The sequence below is a fragment of the Leptodactylus fuscus genome, chromosome 4 (assembly GCF_031893055.1).
Source record: "Leptodactylus fuscus isolate aLepFus1 chromosome 4, aLepFus1.hap2, whole genome shotgun sequence".
In the NCBI taxonomy this organism is placed as follows: Eukaryota; Metazoa; Chordata; class Amphibia; order Anura; family Leptodactylidae; genus Leptodactylus; species Leptodactylus fuscus.
Window position 1 is genome coordinate 165,275,317 of NC_134268.1, and position 19,611 is coordinate 165,294,927.

The 19,611-nt window shown below is 42.2% G+C and overlaps 1 protein-coding gene across 2 annotated transcripts in view; it reads left to right on the top strand.

The window, feature by feature from the left end:
• OSBPL10 (oxysterol binding protein like 10) overlaps positions 1 to 19,611 on the top strand; it is a 270,349-nt gene that overhangs the window by 78,839 nt on the left and 171,899 nt on the right. For both annotated transcript variants that reach the window (XM_075271327.1, XM_075271328.1), the window contains exon 3: positions 9,508 to 9,581. In XM_075271327.1, coding sequence (XP_075127428.1) covers positions 9,508 to 9,581 — 74 coding nt within the window. The remainder of the gene's footprint in view (positions 1 to 9,507; positions 9,582 to 19,611) is intronic.

Sequence of the window (19,611 nt, forward strand, 5' to 3'; positions counted from 1 at the left end):
CAGTTGGATGTAAAAATTGGCCAATAAATTTAAACTCCATTCTGGTTTTAATAAAATAAAAAAGCAGTGTATTACAAAAAGAGCAGCGCTGTTCTACTAAAAGTTTCCTCACTGCACAATTTTAAACAGGCTGCTATTATTTCAAAAGTCAGAAGTTCTTGAAAGCATTATGTTCCTATAGGAAACACTTTATAAGAAATAACTATTTAAGGATTCTTCCATCTGGATTCATAAAACACAATGTGTTCTCCATATGCCATGATCATATTATACAGTACAATAGCGTAAAAATAACCCTATATAAATTGATTCCTTGCGGAATGTGTTCATCATAACTTTCTAATGCAAAATAAAGTTAATCTAATGAAAGTCAGTTTAAGTTCAGATTTAAAGGGAGTCTGCCAGCAGAAAATCAGTATTGGACTACTGACAGTACCATGCAGGGCGGCTTCTACACTTTCCAAATATGTCTTTCTTATTCCGCATTGCATCTCCATTTTCATAAAATGCATATTCTTATGCAAATTACCTGAAAAAGGCTTTAGGGGCATTTATTCTCCTACTGGGGCTTCACGCTCTGCTTTACATAGTTCTCCCTAACAGCTGCCCAGCTTCTCCCCCATTGTTTGAGTGACATTTTCCATTTTGTCACACTTTTTCTCCAGTTAGGGGTGGGTATCTGAAATGGAGTGAAGCCCTGGCAGGAGAGGACTTGCCCCTAAAGCTCTTTTCAAGTAATGTGCATAAGAATAAAATGCTACTTTTCATTAAAACTAAGCTACAATGCAGAATAAGAAAGGCATATTTGGAAATTGTAGAAGCCACCCTACAAGGCACTGTCATTAGTTTGATACTGATGTTCCTGCTGACAGTTTATCTTTCATCCAAAGGTTATACACTGCCTGGCCAAAAAAAAAAAGTTGTGAGTGTTAATATTTAGTTGGGCCACCATGAGCACGAATAACAGCACGCATCCGTCTCGGCATGGAGTCTATAATGTTCTGTAGTGTAGACTCAGGGATTTTGATCCAATTCTCGAGTATCAGGGAGCCCAGGTTACTCAGATTCGTTGGGGGTGGTGAGTGACAGCGCAGGTTCCTTTCCAGCACATCCCAGTGTTTCGTGTGCTTCTCATCGCACCCGGATACGACCATCACTCTGGAACAATGTGAAACGTGATTCATCTGACCACATGACCTTTCTCCACTGCTCTAGGGTCTAATCCTTGTGGTCTGTTGCAAATGACAGGCGCCGACGTCTGTTGGTCTCTGTCACCAATGGCTTTAGTGTGGCGACACAACTGTTGAGACCCATTTCTTTGAGTTCTTTGTCGCAATGTTCGCTCCGAAATGTGTCGCTCTGTCGAGTTGAACATCTGTGTGAGCTCAAAGGTGGTTTTCCGGTGGTTATTCTTCACCAGTTGCTTTAGGGTCCTACGACCTCGAGTTTCGAGTATAGTCTTACGCCCACACTTTCCACGGTTGGAGGGGGGTTCTCCACTATCTCGCCATGCTCGTATGATACGCTGAACAGTTCTCTGTCCGATACCAGTTACTTCAGCTATCTCCTTGGTCGATTTATTGGCCTGATGCAATCCAATGACTTGCCCCTTCTTGAAGGCACTAACAGCTCTTCCTTTGGTAGCTCTTCCGTTGGTAGACATCGCTTCACACCTTTAATTATGATCTGCACTTGACAGGCTACAGCTCAATTATATATATTCAAGAATATATGCAAATTCCTGTCATGAACAGTTCATAATTATATCAGGGGTGGAACGGTACCTTGTTGCACAACGCAACTTTTTTTTGGCCAGGCAGTGTAATTAGAGATGAGCGAACACTATTCGGAACAGCCGTTCTGAATAGCACGCTTCCATAGAAATGAATGTGAGCTCCCATTCATTTCTATGGGAGTGTGCTATTTGAAACGGCAGTTTCGAATGGTGTTTGCTCATCTCTAGTTATAATGTGTGTAAGAAAACTGATCTAAAGACTGCAGGCAAATTATTATTAACATATAGCCATGATACAAAGCTAAGTACAATTGATAAAAACTTCAGATATGTATATCAGCTAGTCTAGTGAGTTCACAGTAGAGAAATGTTGCTATAAACAATCCAATAGATAGGCCAACTGTTGGTCATAAAACTACATCTATAAATAGATTATGCATATAGCAATACAAAAGTACCCAATTCAGCATATAAAACAGATAAATAATAATAAGATAAAGTCATATACAATAAAATCTATTAATGCACAACCCTGATATGGTCTCTGGACTAGATCCGCATGAGCAGCGAAACCTGGTCAGGGGAAAAATCCAAGTGTGGCTGAGGCAGGGTCCTCACATACATCACATAATGATAACTGTATAATTGACCTCCACCGATAAAATGATGGCTAAATTGCATATAACAGGTCTTAGATATCAATCAACTGAATGCAAGGCACTTCAATATTAGATGTGTCTTTAGTATCCTTATGTAGTGAAAGTCATGAAGATGTTGACAATTAAGAAAAATATAGTGCATTTGTCCATATATCCTCAATAGTAATCATCTCTTTTATAATAGACAGCCATTTCAATATTGTTATGAGATCCTGAGTGATGTTTGTCATAAGATATTAGCATGACACTGGATTCCTGAGTAATGTTCACCATACGATATCACCTTAACCTTCCAAGAACCTTCTCATATGCACGCTTAGGATGGCTTAATCTTCTCCGTGCAGGCGTTGTATTGGCTTGATTAGGCTGCTAATTGCAGTGGTTCTACTTAGACTCTTGCATTTGATATTAAGTCCAGCCAGGGACATTCCCTGCGACCGGACTCTGAGGAAAATTCAGCTAGTGGAAAAAAAAGCTAGCAGAACCCATTTTCCTATGTGTGAATGGACCCTTAAAGGTGATATCCCATCATATTCTTAGCATAAATCATAATAATGAATAATGGTTATCATTTACATAGTGCTAAAATGATCTGGTGAAAAGTTACATAGAGCAATGCCACCTGGTGTTGAAATTGTATAGAAATGTAGTCATCAACTTAACCTGATGAACACCCACAGTCATTCTCTGCAACTCGGTCTCCGCATATTGATCCCCTTTTGACTGAGGAGCAGCAAAATAAAAACTGCCCTGCTTGTCCATTATGCAGTATAGCTGTCGCAACTCCTATAGGGGAAGAAGAAAGGACATTGTGAGCTGCCAGAGGGGAAAGGAGACTGATAGATTTAATCCAGAGCCTGCCCCAAGCAACACAGATTAACAGCAGCATTCAAAAAATAAATAAAGAATTGAAGAAAGGCTTTTGTTATGCTAGCAACTCACTGCAGATTACTTTAAATCAGCTATTTACAGCTTTTCAGGACTTTGGCATGAAAATGATTCACCGGGAAAGCTCCACTGACAGAAGATCCATTGTATCTGGAAGGATTGTGTAGTGCATAAAGTGAATTAAACATGTTCAAACAAGATAGGAAGGCACATAAAGATATAGCACTTCTTTCAATACACCTTGATAAAATGTGCATTTACCCAGCATACAGCTAGTAACACAAAGATATTGATGTGGAATCAAGACAGGATCATCAGGAGTAATAGGAGTAGAGGAGGCTGACTTTATCTCGGTTGTCTTACATAAGTACATAAGAGCTTAGTGAAGACTCTTTGTTGAAGAATACATATATCAATAATGAGAAGATAACACAGTTTAGTGATAAGCTTTGCAAGCGCGTAGAAACAGTGGTTGTATGTAGTGTATTGGAATGTACTTTATATCTCGACAGTAACAGCGGTAACAAATGCTTACTATTGCTTACTGGCAAATTATTCTCCAAGACAAAATAGCACAGAAAACCTCTAGTTAACACTTGGCAAGTTAACTAGAAGACTTCTGCAGAAGTGGCTTCTCTGGGGACTTAAGACTTGCTTTTCATCAACTACAAGCCCAGTAACTGTAAGAGGTTGGTAATTGACATCATAATTGTATTTTAGCAACACAATGTGATAGAGGAAACCGTACAGCCAGGATTTTGAAAAGCGAGTTTGTGGTCGGTGGAAATGTTATTCACTTGCAAAGAAACATTTCTTGACTTTCAATGAATCACTGTAATGGTTTTTATTTATTCCATTTATTTTCATGGCCTTATATACTGCATAGAGGTCTACACCTGTCACTTCAAACTGCAAAATGCAACTGCAAGCGGTGTGCCAGTGAAAGCACACGTACCCCATAGACTATTATGGGGTCCGTGTGCTTGCTGCCAGATCTCCGCAGAGATCATGCGGACATTAAAGTAGTTCACAATCTACTTTCCTGTCTGCATGTTTCACGCGGTAAGCTTGCGGTAAGCACACGGACTCATTATAGTCTATGGCAGTGGTTCTCAACCTTTCTAATTCCGTGACCCCGCAATAAAGTTCCTCATGTTGCGGTGAACCCAAACCAAAAAATAATTTTGGTGGCTACTTCATAACTGTAAGGGCTAGTTCACACAGGGGGTGGTATAGCGGATTTAGGCACTGAGAGTGACGCGGGGGGCCGATTGTCGCGGACGCGGCTCCCCCCCCCCCCAGAGTCGGCTCAAATTAATGGGCCGACTCCGGAAGTTGCTGCCGCCAGGTGGACGCCACGGCTCTTCGAGCCGCGGAATCCGCCTGAAGAAAGGGCAGCCCGCTTCTTTTTTTCCGTGAGCGGCAGCATGCCATGCAAAAAACAAGGCTGGCGGTCTAAATAGACCTCCATTGTAAGGGTGCGGATTATGATGTGGATTTTGCGCCATAATCTGCCCCCTCTGTGCCCGTGTGAACGGCCTTAATTTTGCTACAGTTATGATTCGGAATGTAAATACCTGATATGCATTATGTATTCTCATTGCTACAAATTAAACATAGTGATTAATCACAAAAGCTCTCTTCCACAAAATCTGCTGCCCCCCCTTGCTCACACACAGCCTGAACCCCCCCATCAGCCTGAAACCCCTTTCCCCTCATCTTGCTCACACAGCCTGAACGCCCTATCACGCTCACACACAGCCTGAACCCCCCCATCAGCCTGAACCCCCCTATCATGCTGACACACAGCCTGAACCCCCCTATCATGCTGACACACAGCCTGAACCCCCCTTTCATGCTGACACACAGCCTGAACCCCCATCAGCCTGAACCCACCTATCATGCTGACACACAGCCTAAACCCCCCTATCATGCTGACACACAGCCTGAACCCCCCTTTCATGCTGACACACAGCCTGAACCCCCATCAGCCTGAACCCCCCCTATCATGCTGACACACAGCCTGAACCCCCCTTTCATGCTGACACACAGCCTGAACCCCCATCAGCCTGAACCCACCTATCATGCTGACACACAGCCTGAACCCCCCTTTCATGCTGACACACAGCCTGAACCCCCATCAGCCTGAACCCACCTATCATGCTGACACACAGCCTAAACCCCCCTATCATGCTGACACACAGCCTGAACCCCGTTATCATGCTGACACACAGCCTGAACCCCCCTATCATGCTGACACACAGCCTGAACCCCCATCAGCCTGAACCCCTCTATCATACTCACACACAGCCTGAAACACCCCTCTATCATACTCACACACAGCCTGAACTCCCCTTCCCCCCTTGCTTACACATGCTGTCTCTTCTCTCCATCTTACCTTCCAGTCTCCATTCACTGCAGCCTTCTCTTCCTGTGTAACTCGGCACTGTTCTGAATAGATCCGCCCACACCAAAGCCTGATCACATGGTCCCAACGTCATCAAGGGTCCTTCAGCCCACTAGGATCTACCCTGCTGCTAAAGGTAGCGCAGCTTCTCAGCAGCTAAAGCCATCGGAAATATGTATTTTCCGATGGCTTTAGGCGACCCCTGTGTTTTGGTCGTTCGACCCCCGCCGGGGTCGCGACCCACAGGTTGAGAACCGCTGGTCTATGGGGTACGTGTGCTTTTACTGCACAGTGCTTGCAAATGTGTTTGGTATTCTGTTCCTGGGGTCCCCATGCGGACTCCCCCGGACGGAATACAAACGCAGATGTGAACCAAGGGTCAGGCTAAGACTCCACATTGCGGAAAAGCAAATTTTTTTTTTTTTTTGCAGATTTTGCTGCGTTTTTGTAATATATAAGAAGTGCTTATACCTTCCCCATTCTGTTAAATCTAATCCTGAATGGCTCAAAAAAGCAGCTTTTATGCAACTTGGAGCCTTGGCCTAAAAGTTACAGTACATTAACATTTTTACATCCGTTTAGCTAGCTATGAATATGCTTACGTTATGCTGAAATACAGATGCACAAAAGAATGGCCATCTGTTTACATAGAGCTCAATATAAAAAAACCTCATACATTTATGTGCATTATTTTTTTTAAAGGACCCCAAAACCGTAATATACATTTTTTTTTCTACATTGATCTCTATATAAACCAAAAGTCATCTATTTGAATACATTTGCATCATCTTTCTTCATTTGTTCGATAGGTTCCATCACTGCGATGTACTACTACATCAGCAACGGGTACAGGAATAGTATGTCATGAGGATTGCATCAGCTCTAGAGCTTGAGCTGGGGCCATTAATAGAAGAAGTCAGCTGTGACACACAGCCATTCAGCCCCTTAGGCCTGGTTCACATCAGCATTCGGGTTTCCATCTGGGGAGTCCTTTTGGGGACCCCTTGAACAGAAACCTATATGCATTAAAAAGTGATTACCTAAAAAACCACATGGACCCTAAAGACTATAATGAAGTCTGTGTGGTTTCTACTCTGTTCCGCACGAAACATGCCCAGAGAAAAGTTGTGCTTGCAGAACTTTTCTCTCTGCATGTTTTGTGCAGAAACCACATGGACTTCATTATAGTCTTTGGGGTCCATGTGGTTTCTTAGGTGTCCTGGAAACCCGAACACTGATGTGAACCAGGCCTTACATGTCTCCAATCAATAATGACTGTGGCATCTAAATGGGTTCTTTAATGTCTGCCCCTCTATCAGCACCCCCAAATGCCATGGTGATGGGTGGCCTACAGAAGACCCCTATGTCATACTTAGAAGCATCTCTAAGAGACTTTTGCTATGTTTTCACCTTCATTCAAAACTATAGTACATTTGATGCAGAAGCTTTGCAATGTACTATAGGGGCAATCGCTCACCTATTGCAACGTATGGAATAAAATAAAGGAATTTAAAAAAAATTGTATTTTTTCCCATAACAACTCGTACTATAAAAAAAGAGAACATTGTTTATCCTACATGGTGAACATCATTTAAAAAAACAAAACACAAAAAATAAATTGCCTCCAAAAAAAAATAAAAAAAAAATAGAATAATACGGTATATTTTAAAAAAAAAAATATCAAAAAGTCACATATAACCTAAAATGGTACGAACAGAAACTATACATGTTCCTGCAATAAACAAGCCCTCAAACCGTTTGGATAATGGAAAAATAAAAAAAAGTTATGTTTCTCAGAATATGGTGCCACTAAACTAAATTATTTTGGCAAGTGAGTGATTATATTGTCTAAAAGTAGTAAAACTTAAAAAACCTACATAAACTTGGTATCCATAATTGTACTAACTGGCAGAATAAAGGTACCTTGTTACGATGCCCAGTGCACCATGCAAAATTTAGAACAAAAAAAGAAAAGAATGGAAAAATTGACATCTTTGCTATCTGGCTAAGAAAGAGTTAATACAAATTGATCAACAAGCTAAATGTCTCACAAAATAGTGCAATAGAATTTTTTTTTTTTTAGTTTAATGAAAAACAAGCCCTCATATGACCAGGCCAACATTAAAATGAAAGAGTTATGGCTTTTAGGATGTGACAAAAAAGGACCCACATCCTTAAATAACTAGGTCACGTCCTTAACAGGTTAAATGGATCTGCTAAATGGATATAAACAGGGTGAAAGCAACCTTAAATTGATTTCTGTTCTGTTGTTTTCAATGATATGAGTTTCCCCATCTGGTCAAGCCCTGTCTACATGGCCTATTAGAACATATGGACATTGTAGAATGGAGGGGCCTGAGACCCTGAATAGAGTGCTGCTAACAAACTGTAATACCTGTATAACTCATGACTGATAAAAATGGTCTAGTCTGAGCTGTGCCCACTTCCAACCCCCCGTTCTTGTGTCTCCCCAATAAAACACTGACAAATTGGCTGGAAGTTAAGGCCACAGCGGCCAATTTTATTAACACCATTTTAACAAAATGTCCTTAAACAAAACCAAGAATAACAATGACATTATACATCATCCTCCCCCCACAATAAATTCTACCCTGACATAAGGAGGGGTCTCTGAAGGCCCTATTTACCCCACCTTAGAATAGCAAGACTCCGGCTATTACCCCTGGCCGTGCACACCTAGCCCAAGGGCACCCACACCGGAGTGTAACCGTCCTGGGTACCCTGCCTCAGGACTTCAACCATTAAGTTTTACCAAACAACCTCCAGACTGACAAGTGGGTGGAGTTAACCCCCTCTTGTCCTCTACCCCCGTTTAGCCTACAAAGACCCCTCCTGACCACGCCGCCGTGACAAGTAAAATTTAGGGAGGGCGGGCGGGACAACTTTCCACCTTGATTCTCCTTGCTGGAATGAGCCCCTCACTAGCAGACCCTATTTACCAAATAACTCTTAGCTAACCCGCCCCTGTGTCCCTGACTTCACCTTTTCACCTAAACTTGACCTACTAGCTCTCATCCCATTTCTAGTCATGTGCTCCACTCCACTACCCTTTCAGGTCCGCTACGTTCTGCTGTCTTTCCTTGGAATGGTTGTCATGTAATCCTCCACTTCCTCTGATCAGCTGATGTAAACCACTAAACTTTCTGGAGATCTCTTGAGCCAGGATCTTATATTAGAGAGCTACTGTAAACCCTGCCCTAAGCCGCACCCTATTGTTCCCTCAAAAAATCCTATTCTGATACCACAACCTGTATATTCCTACAATATGTTAGAGTCAGATGAAGAGATGAGACAATATTTTCAATACATTGCTGAATAAGGGTAATTAAAGTAAAATCCACATACCATGATGGCTAATGAGTCAAAATGAATTATTTCCAATCCAAGATATTTGTAGACAAGAAAAGACAATCCCCTTGACCACATTGCATCCTCCATGACACAGACTAGAGGATTCCTTTCCTAATGTCGTGGAAATATGGTGGCTCTTGTATGGGCAGTCCTCTTTTATGTTCTCCCATTAGTCACAATACCAGTTACCATCTTTGATCTCCCGTCTTTTCTTTTTCGTTTGTCTTTCTGTCCCTTATAATATATGTATTATTAAGATCACTTGGTATGGTACATTCGCTGTGGTTTATATCAGTTTTTATAATTGAATGTTCATTAAAGGCACTTTTTGAAGGAGGGAAAAATACAGTCAATCAAATTGTATGTGTTGGCAGCTTAGAATGAAGTTTCAGCATCTGATTCTATGATACATTAGTTATGGTATATTTCTCACATTCATGTTTTAGCCGCTGATTCGAAGGAGCGACAGTTCTGGTTGACTCAGCTTCAAGCATGTGCCAAGCACCATACAGAGCCCAAGGTAAATAGACTTTATTTAATAATCCGAAAACTACTAGTTCTACTGTAGAGCCGTCCTGTATGCCTGGCAACCTAAGTTTATTCTTCCAGGGATAAATTTGAATACATGTTCTTGTTATTGTGTGTTTAGAAATTGATACAATTAACAATTCTGATAAATGCCTACAAATTTTTTTGATAAATTTTTGTGACCATTTTAGGTTAAAGGGTTTTTCCAGGCAGAATAAGGCTGTTAGTGCTAGTAATGGGTAATAAGTACACCCATATGTGGTGAACCATGGCTTCCTGCCGCCTGAGACGTAGCGGAGGGGGCGGGTCGAGTGGAGGGGGCGGGGCCGAGCGGAGCAATCGTCTTTAGCAGGCAGAGAGCAGACAGGGAGAGGACCTGCTCTCTGCCTGAGCGTGAGGGGCGGCCCCAATCCACCGCTCAGTGACGGTGACCCTAAGCCAGTCCAGGACAGCTTGTCCTGGACTGGCTTAGGTCAGCAAAAATGCCGCCCTCCCCATGGCCCTGGCATAGCGCCGCCTGAAGCGGTCGCTTCAGGTCGCCTCATGGGAGGTGCGGCACTACATATACCTTTAGCAGTGTTTGGAGTGATTTCTGGGCGTGTCTGGTTGCTACTGGCATCCTCTGCATTTGTTTACTTGGTGTTAGCTTTCAGTTGTGCAGCTTTCTGTGTAGCTTCTACACTAGTTCCCTCTTTCTCAGCCCCCTCCTCTCTCACTCCATTACACTCCCCCTCCCTGTCTCACTAGACTATCCTGCCCACTACTCGCCGCTCCTTCTCTGTCCCACTAGCTAAGCTATTCTGCCCACTACTCACCCTTCCCCTCTTTATGTCTCCCTAGTTTAACAATCCCGTCCATTATTAGTCCCTCCCGCCCTTCCCACCCATCTCTCTAGCTAAACTATTCTGCCCATTACTAACAGATTGGAAGAGGAGAGGAGCCGTTCGCGGACAGGAAGGCTTGGTAAGTATTCATGGGGGTGGGGGAAGAGTAATAGTGACATTTCATTTCAGAAGTGGTAAAACTGAACGTCACCAGACTATCAGAAAGTGTCCCTCAGGTGGTCACATGGGTAATTATAAATGTTTTTAATTGAAGTAAATTAGAAATTAGGCAGGGGGAGGTTTACTTTAGGGGTTAATTCTTAATTTATCCTGGACAACCCTTTTAAGATGATCAAACACTTGTTAAAAAAATAAATAAATAATGCATTGCACTTGCCCTGGTAAATTATCTGCTGAATTTGGCTAATCTTGCCATACACAGGTAGATTCAGGCAACATTTTGCAACCTGACCAATTATGTTTCTGCAGACAGAAGTTTGTCATTGACTAGTCTGAACAGTTATTGATGGAAATTTTTCCAGCAATGGATAGACAAATTGCCTAAACACCATTTAGGTTGCCAGTTTTTTATACATATGGGCTGCTTTACATAGCATTCAACACTAGAGTTAGAACATTACTTTATAAAGTGCCTTTTACCAGGCACGGCTCTGTATATTTTATACTGCCTGGCTAGTATTGTAGCTCAGTCCCATACACTTGCCTGGGACTGTACTGCAGTAGGCTGATATACTAGATGCAGCCACTATATCATGTTCAGAGCTGTACCTAGGTGACAGCACTCAGAGATGATCTAGAGACATTTCACTGTATATTGTTAAAATTAACCAACACTAAAATGTTGGCTCTAAAGTGAAGTGATGTACATTTATTTAAGCAGCAGAAGACCATAACCATCTATTATTATGTCTTGTCTTTATTTTCAACCCTGGTTTCATAGACATTGAGTAAAAATGCTAGAGCTTGGCAGACTACCTAGTTTCAAGGTGAGATAGCTATTGGCTGAAAGAGTATTTCACTGCCAACTATCTCATATACAATATACACAGCTTTATATTCTCATCTATTAAAAAACCCAAACTTTTATCAAATTTCGTTTTAGGCCTGGTTCACATCTGCGTTCTGTATTCCTTTTGGGAAGTCAGCTTGGGGACCCCCTAAACGGAATATCAGACACATTGACAAGCAGTGAGCAATGAAAGGACACAGACCCCATAGACTATAATGGGGTCTGTGTGTTTTCCACACACTGCCCACATGAGTCATGTGGAGAGGAAAGTAGTTCATGAAGTACTTTTCTCTCCACATGACTCATGCGGATAGCGCGCTGTAAACTCAAGGACCCCATTATAGTCTATGGGGTCCGTGTGCGTTCATAAGCTCACTTCTTGTCAATGTGTTTGGTATTCCATTTGGGGGTTCCCATGTGGACTATCTGAATGGAATACTGAACGCAGACGTGAACTAAGCCTTACTGGTAATGTATAACATATAAAATTAACAGTTCATCTAAAACTAGAAATGAGCGAGTAGTATTCGATCGAGTAGGTATTTGATCAAATACTACGGTATTGGATCGAGTACTACATTATTTGAAATACTCGTGCTCTGTCAAATACCATGCGGTAAACGTAAAATGCGTTTGCCGCGTGGTATTTGACCGAGTACGAGTATTTCGAATACCGTAGTATTCTATCAAATACCTACTCGATCGAATACTACTCGCTCATCCTACCTAAAACACTAAGCTTTGAGAATCAAAAACTAATGTTGATTTTCCTCATATTATCAAATATTATTCAGAAGTTTAAGAGGGATTACTTACAGTAATTGTATCTGACCATACATGAATTATTAATTGTATGTGACTTGGAAAATGCCTAATATTTCGCAAATAAAACAGAAATAATTGTCAAACATAGCTTTTTTTTTTAATGCAATATGAGTAACTCCTTCAATTCTAACCTACAAAATAGGGTGTGATCAAGGTAAACACTACACCAATTCCCCTACTTAAAGTGATGGTCATAACCAGGCAAACCGTTCCAATGTGCTCAAACAAGGCATGGAGAGTTGGTAAGAAAAAACCTTTCCAGGTCTGGCAGACTGATGGCCATGTACACTATTAGACTGGGGCTCCACGTTGGGAAAATGCATCATTTTGGACACAGCAGAAGTACTGTGCCAAAAAGACGCCATGTTTTACCGTACCTGCAAAGTGGATAGGATTCTTGCTAATCCCAACCACACATTGCAGAAAAAAATCTGCAGTGGAAAAGCTGTGATTTCAAGAACACTGGCCTTTTCCGTATAGGTATAATAGAAGCTGAAAGTGTGTTTCCGCTATGTTACATGGCTTCGGCTCGCTATGTGGGGCTTTAGCTTTAGGACTTTTTTTTAAATACTGTATATACTCGAGTATAAGCAAACTTTTTCAGTACATTTTTCATGCTGAAAAAGCTCTCCTCGGTTTATACATGAGTCAGGGTCCACGGGGCACAGAACATCTGGTATGTAACATCTGCAGATAAGGTTGAGTCTAAATCCTAGTAGCTCCGCCGACACCAGATTTAGCATCTACCTTTCAGATGAGTGGCCAGGATTCATTGTGTCTTATGGAAGATGTCTGCTGTATGGAGGAGAGGAAGCTACAGTAAAGTGACACACAGGGACCTGTGACCGTACTATTATGAGAGATATCGTGAAAGGGTTAAGTCAGATGCAGGGCACCATGGCAGAAACAATATAGTAGTATCATAAATCATCAACATTCTTAGCAGTTTTAGGCTAAGGCCCGTGTTGCAGAAAAGCTGCTTTTTTTTTTCTTTTGCGCCAAAGCCTGGACTGAATTTAGCAGAAGGGAGACATAGAAGTGGTTCTTATATATTTCCCATTCCGATTGACGTTACCCATTGCTTTGCAACTAAAAAAGCAATTTTTCCACAATGTAGGGTGTTAACCTTACAATAAAAGTGCAACAGTATATCTTCGGCAGGGGACAAGTGGTGCGCATGTCGTCACCTCCACAAAGACTCTTAGCAGGCGCATAGAAGTTGTAAGTTAAGTGTTTTCTTTTTTGGACTCATTAGCTTGGACTATAATTACATTTCTACACGTACTAAGCTGATTTTGCCCCTGGCAGTGACTTTAATGTCATCATCTTATAATCTCCTCTCTTGGAGTTTTGTTTGCCTCAGTGGACCTTCTAGACTATAAGAAATATGTCTGATGTTCTAAGATTTACCCTTTTATTGCATTGTCTGGATATTTTTTCAGACTGCTCACGCAGAGTAGCTGACACTGGGTTGATACTAGACAAGAACTCCCTGTAAATGAATGCCCAGCTGACAAGTGATTGATTAAATACCGAGTACAGGGCTACTTGATTCTTCAATGCACAGGAGGTGACAGAGATTAATGTGATGCTGGATGAGATGTTTTCATCTATTTTCCAATTAAATGTTCATGTATTATAAAAATGTGTCAGATATGGCCCTTCATTTTATACAGTGTTCACACGTACACCACCTCCACCGTTTCATTTTATATTAAACTGAATTATTTTGAAGCTTTTAATGGTCATTTACAGGGAGTCTGTGACCAGTAAACTCAATACCAAACCCCTCACCGAACATTGTAGGGAACAGAGTACCATCACACATTAATTTAGTCCAATGGTTGCCACATTTCCTTGAAAACCGTCTTTAGAAATGTGCAAATGGGGCTCAACTGTATGGGGTGTGCTAAAGTTTCAGATGAGACTATGGCTTGCCCTGCTGTATACCCCTTTGTATATTATGTTTATTATTCCTATGCCGCTTTATTTATTGTCGAACTGTACAATATCACTCTTCCTATCTAGTTCTATCCCTGGCTCCCTGAGCAGGCCACTCTGAAGAAGATGGTGATGCTACCACAGAGTTGAAAAAGGCCCTATATAATACTTAATGCGCTATGTAGATAATACTTATGATATTGCTGTGTGGGTTCAAAACATGGTTCTGCTATGTGGCCACAATGCCACTGTAAGGCTATGTGCACATGGTGGAAACCAAATTCCACATGTGAACTTTCCAATGGCTAGCTGGGACGGGTGGCGATGCAGTGTACCGGCATCCCGTCGCGGCATTCTGCTCCAGAATTAGGCCCGAATGAATGGGCCTAATAAGGGGGGAGTCTCATGACACAGACGCCACGGCTGTCTCAGCCACAGAATCCGCAGGAAGAAGGGACATCTCGCTTCTTTTTCTTGCTAGTGGAAAAAAAAGCGGATTCCTCCTCAAAATCCGCCTGCAAAAACCTCTGTGTGAACTTGCCCTAAGAGCACCATTTTACTCTGCTTTCTATCCCCTCATACTAGCATGCGTCCTCCCATCGTCATTCTGTATGTGGTATATTGGGTTAATTGATGGCTATTTGTATAGCTCACTTCTTCCGGAAGACTGATATAGTTAAAACCAATGAGAAATGTCTAGTATATTGGGCTTGTTCACATTATGGCTTTCTCCAGAGCTAATCACTGTTTCGATTGAGCATAATGAAAAAATAATATTCATTTTTGCTCACTTTATAAACTCAGCCCAACATGTTTCCTCAGCAGACTGACACTAGTGAGATTGATTTGGCTATAGTAAATTGTTCTATATAAATTAGAGGAACAATAGTTTTATTAATCCACAAGGCGCTGTTATTGCCGTACTGAAGATTAAAATTATTGCTTTACATCAGTGCCGTGTAAATATTTCCATCTGGACTGAAGCTTTGTTCAGATATATGGAAAAATAAAGCAATAAAAATATAAATTATGGAGTTTTAAACAGAGTAAAAATGGCAAGGTTTTATTTCTTTATGGAATGGAGGTGGAACATTCAGAAAAGATTTGTTAGGAAAACTTACAGCACCTGAAGATGGGTGAACATCACTAAAACTATTAAGTAAAGCAGTTGACTTTACTTTAGACTAGGGGTAGGTAACCTTTTTTTGTACGGTGTGCTGATTTATATTAAAAAAATCAAAGATGAGGTCCTCGGAGTGCCGAGCAATAATTGTAAGGCTGGCGACCCCTATACGAAAGTGATATAGCACAAACTGTAACATAGCGGTCCTGCCATACTGCGCTCCCAGTCACATGTGTTTACTGCTATTTACCTGGATACACATGTACTTTTCCATTAGAAGCAATGTAAGTACACGTGGAAATTGGTGCACTGGGGGAGGGGGGATTTAATCTTTCTGCTCTTGCTACTTGCTGGAGTTGATCCACATACCGATATGACATCACCCATCCTATTTCAGCAGCAAGAGCAGTGCTCCTGGGACTGAAGGCCCGCCCCCTGTGCACATGCTGCCTCATTTGAATAATAATTTAAACTAGCTTTTCTTCAAATCCACAAACGTGCTCTGTAATGTGTGTACTAGCAGGTGAATATACTTTGGAGAAGTGGTAGACTTCCTTCAAAGGAATTTGCAACCCATAATGCATGTTTCACACTAATGACATACGCACAGATCAGGTCATCAGTATCTGCTCTGTGGGGGTTCAGGGGTCCCTATACAGTGGATGGGGCTGCTGCTCTGCTCCTATTACTTGATCGGGCATAGACTTCACACATTTCCCATTCATTGTAGTAGATATCTAAGCCGCTGATCTTTGCTGAGTCCAGGTATCGAGTCCTCACAGTTCGGTATGAAATATGCTCGAGGGGCCATAACACCTCTAACTAGACCAGTTCTCCATTTGGTTATTCTGCATTATGGGTTTCTTTAATTCTCTTGGTAAATACCTTTTTCTGTATGTCATTAAAGCTCTGCGTGGGATTTTGTTTCTAAACCTCTTGTTCATTCTCTTACATGTTTTCCATAAGTCTATCGGGAACAGCAGTTTGGGCACTGATACCAATGCTGTTGTCATCTACTGCCAGGTATGAGATTTTACTTCAAATACCTGACTTGAAAATTCTGTTTTTAAAGCTCTTGTGAAATTGCTGCCTTTGTCGCACTGACAGTAACTTTACAGAGACAAGGAAAGCATTACATTTTCCTGATGCTCATTTTGGATACTGTTTTAGGCACAGACTAATATTTTTCAGACGAAATGGTAAACTATAATAAATCATAACCCGAATAAATCGTAAAGATAAATAGACAAGCCTAGCCCAGAATACTGATATTAGAACCATTTGCTGCGAATTGTAAAATGAAGATTACAATCAGAATTTTTACTAGGTTGACCAGTTTCAAAGAAAATCACGGTCACATCCAGGTATTACACAAGAATGGACCAAGGACTAACTGCTGGACTCAGAAAATACTCAAAATCTGACAACTTAACCCCTAAACAATACCCTGTGAACAATAGTCATCAAGGCATCTGGGTGGCTACGGGGCAAGATCACCCCCTCAGTTCCGAAGGGTTGCCATGTCAGCCAACAGGCCAATAAACGGCCTCACGGCTGTGTTTCCCTATAACACATAGGGAATAAGATATCAATAAAATGAACCTATTAGGCATTTCCGTGTGCATATAAGCCTACCAGATCCAAAATAATGTTGCCCATCCTCAGTACAAGCAGGGTCACTGGATGGCAGGATAAGGATCTTACACAGTTCAGAGAGGCCACTGCTCCTAATAAGTAAATGACAATAGTATGGGTAGTAATAGTATGGAAGTAATAATGTTCTGTGTTGTTTCTCTGTTCTCCTCCGTGCTGATGTGTTTCTAATGTAATGCAGCATCTCTCAGTTGTGATCAGTGATCTCTATACGACCTTCTGCCTCCTCCTTGTCCTCCTGTCAGAACTGGACAGCGCCATGTACATAACAGTAGTGTGATGTAGCCTATGGGCTGTATGTGGACTAGATAAATCCTGCAAATGGAAATGATTGTAATATATATAAATGACATTTTTCTGTTCTTACTGACACCTTGTTGAGTTTCTTTTTGTTGAAATAGACATTCAAAGAAGTACATCCGATTTTTATACTAGTTACAAAAATGCTCAAAAACTTGGAGTTTTTCAGTTCATCACTCATAGGCCTTAAAGGGATTCTACCATTAAAACAACTTTTTTTTCTAATTACCACGTCGGAATAGCCTTAAGAAAGGCTATTCGTCTCCTACCTTTAGATGTGGTCTCTGTCGCGCCGTTCCTTAGAAATACCGGTACTTACCGGTATGCTAATGAGGTCTCGGCAGCAATGGGGGCGTCCTTCTTCTTCATCTTCCTCCTCCCCTTGTCTGTCGTCTTCTTTCTTCGTCATGTCTGATGCCTGCGCAGTCGGCTCTGACATCAGAGACCCTGTTAGAGCCGACTGCGCATGCTCAGTAAGGTCCATACAGCCCTCCGATGCCTGGATGAATTCACTCGCGCGTCGGAGGGCTGTACGGACCTTACTGAGCATGCGCAGTCGGCTCTAACAGGGTCTCTGCTGTCAGAGCCGACTGCGCAGGCATCAGACATGACTAAGAAAGAAGACGACAGACAAGGGGAGGAGGAAGAAGAAGGACGCCCCCATTGCTGCCGAGACCTCATTAGCATACCGGTAAGTACCGGTATTTCTAAGGAACGGCATGCCGGAGACCACATCTAAAGGTAGGAGACGAATAGCCTTTCTTAAGGCTATTCCGACGTGGTAATTACAAAAAAAGTTGTTTTAATGGTAGATTCCCTTTAAAGGGATTCTATCACCTCTCCCAAACAAATTGAACTGCCACCACCATACTTCTTGTTATGTAAATTGTAATTTTTGTAATTGCGGAAAAAACTACTTTTTTATGCTATTGAGGCAATTGGCGCACCAGAGGCGGGTCTTCTGTTTCCAGGAACACTGTTTTTGCTGCTCAGACCACTACCATTTCCTGCCTGCACCACCTTGTGCAGGGGGACATCAACCATACTATGCAACTTGAGCCTTTAAGTGGCTACTTTTGAATCCTTCATTTTCTAAGTTTGTTTTCATAGATAGAACCCCATCTACTTTGCAGGTACTGTAAGATGTTACATTCTCACAGCGTGGAGCCTGGTCTTTGGCAGCTCTCTTATCCAAGTGCAGCTCACCCCCAGGGCCGCCATCAGGAATTTTGAGGCCCCATACAGCCTAAGTGTCTGCCCCCCCCCCGCCGCCGCCATTTTAAAACTACTTTATTTTGCGACATACCCATTATGTATTACATTTCCCTTTATTTAGCAGCATTACAAGGCTTAATCAGATTCTATTTGCAGGTAAAATCTGCTACGTGTGAAAGCGCCTATAGAGAGCCAGCACCATCTATAAGAGCCCTCCTAATAAATCCTCAGGGCTTATTCACATTGCGTTTTTGGCCTCCCTTGCCGGGATACGTTGGTAACTAGTCAGAATCAGCTGTCAACTTATCCCTGCACGAAGAACTGGCCATTAAAAAAAAGGGGGGCCTGAAGTTCTCCGTGCAGGGATAAGTGGGTAGCTGATTGTGACTGGTTACCAACGTATTCCAGCAAGGGAGGCCAAAAATACAATGTGAACATTCCTTTAAAGTGAAAGTCCCACATCTCTGCCCCCGTCATCTCTACATCATTATTAATACAAAGCACACGTACCTTTGGAGGTATTGTGTGCTTTGTAGTTCTCCAGCTAAAAACTTATATATTATATATTATTGCCCCAGTTCCCTCTCCGCAGTGCCGCACACCTGATGCCCCAATCAATTCTAACATCTTTCCATTGCCCCCTGTACCCATACCTCCCAACTTTTGAAGAACCGAAAGAGGGACAAAATGTGCGGCGCGCTCTGCCTGCCGCGGCAAATTTAGCCCCGCCCACTTTTATGTTGACTCCGCCCATTCTCATTCATTTTTCATGTGCCCGCACACAGTATAATCCTCCTACAGTCACACTTAAATTATATGTCCCCCTCTATCTCTCCCCCAGCTTCATATACACCCTTCATCTGCCCCCAGTTTCATGTCCCCCCCTCCATCTCTGCCCCCAGATTCATGTCCCCCCCCATCTCTGCCCCCAGATTCATGTCCCCCCATCTCTGCCCCCAGATTCATGTCCCCCATCTCTGCCCCCAGATTCATGTCCCCCCCATCTCTGCCCCCAGATTCATGTCCCCCCATCTCTGCCCCCAGATTCATGTCCCGCCATCTCTGCCCCCAGATTAATGTCCCCACATCTCTTCCCCTAGATTCATGTCCA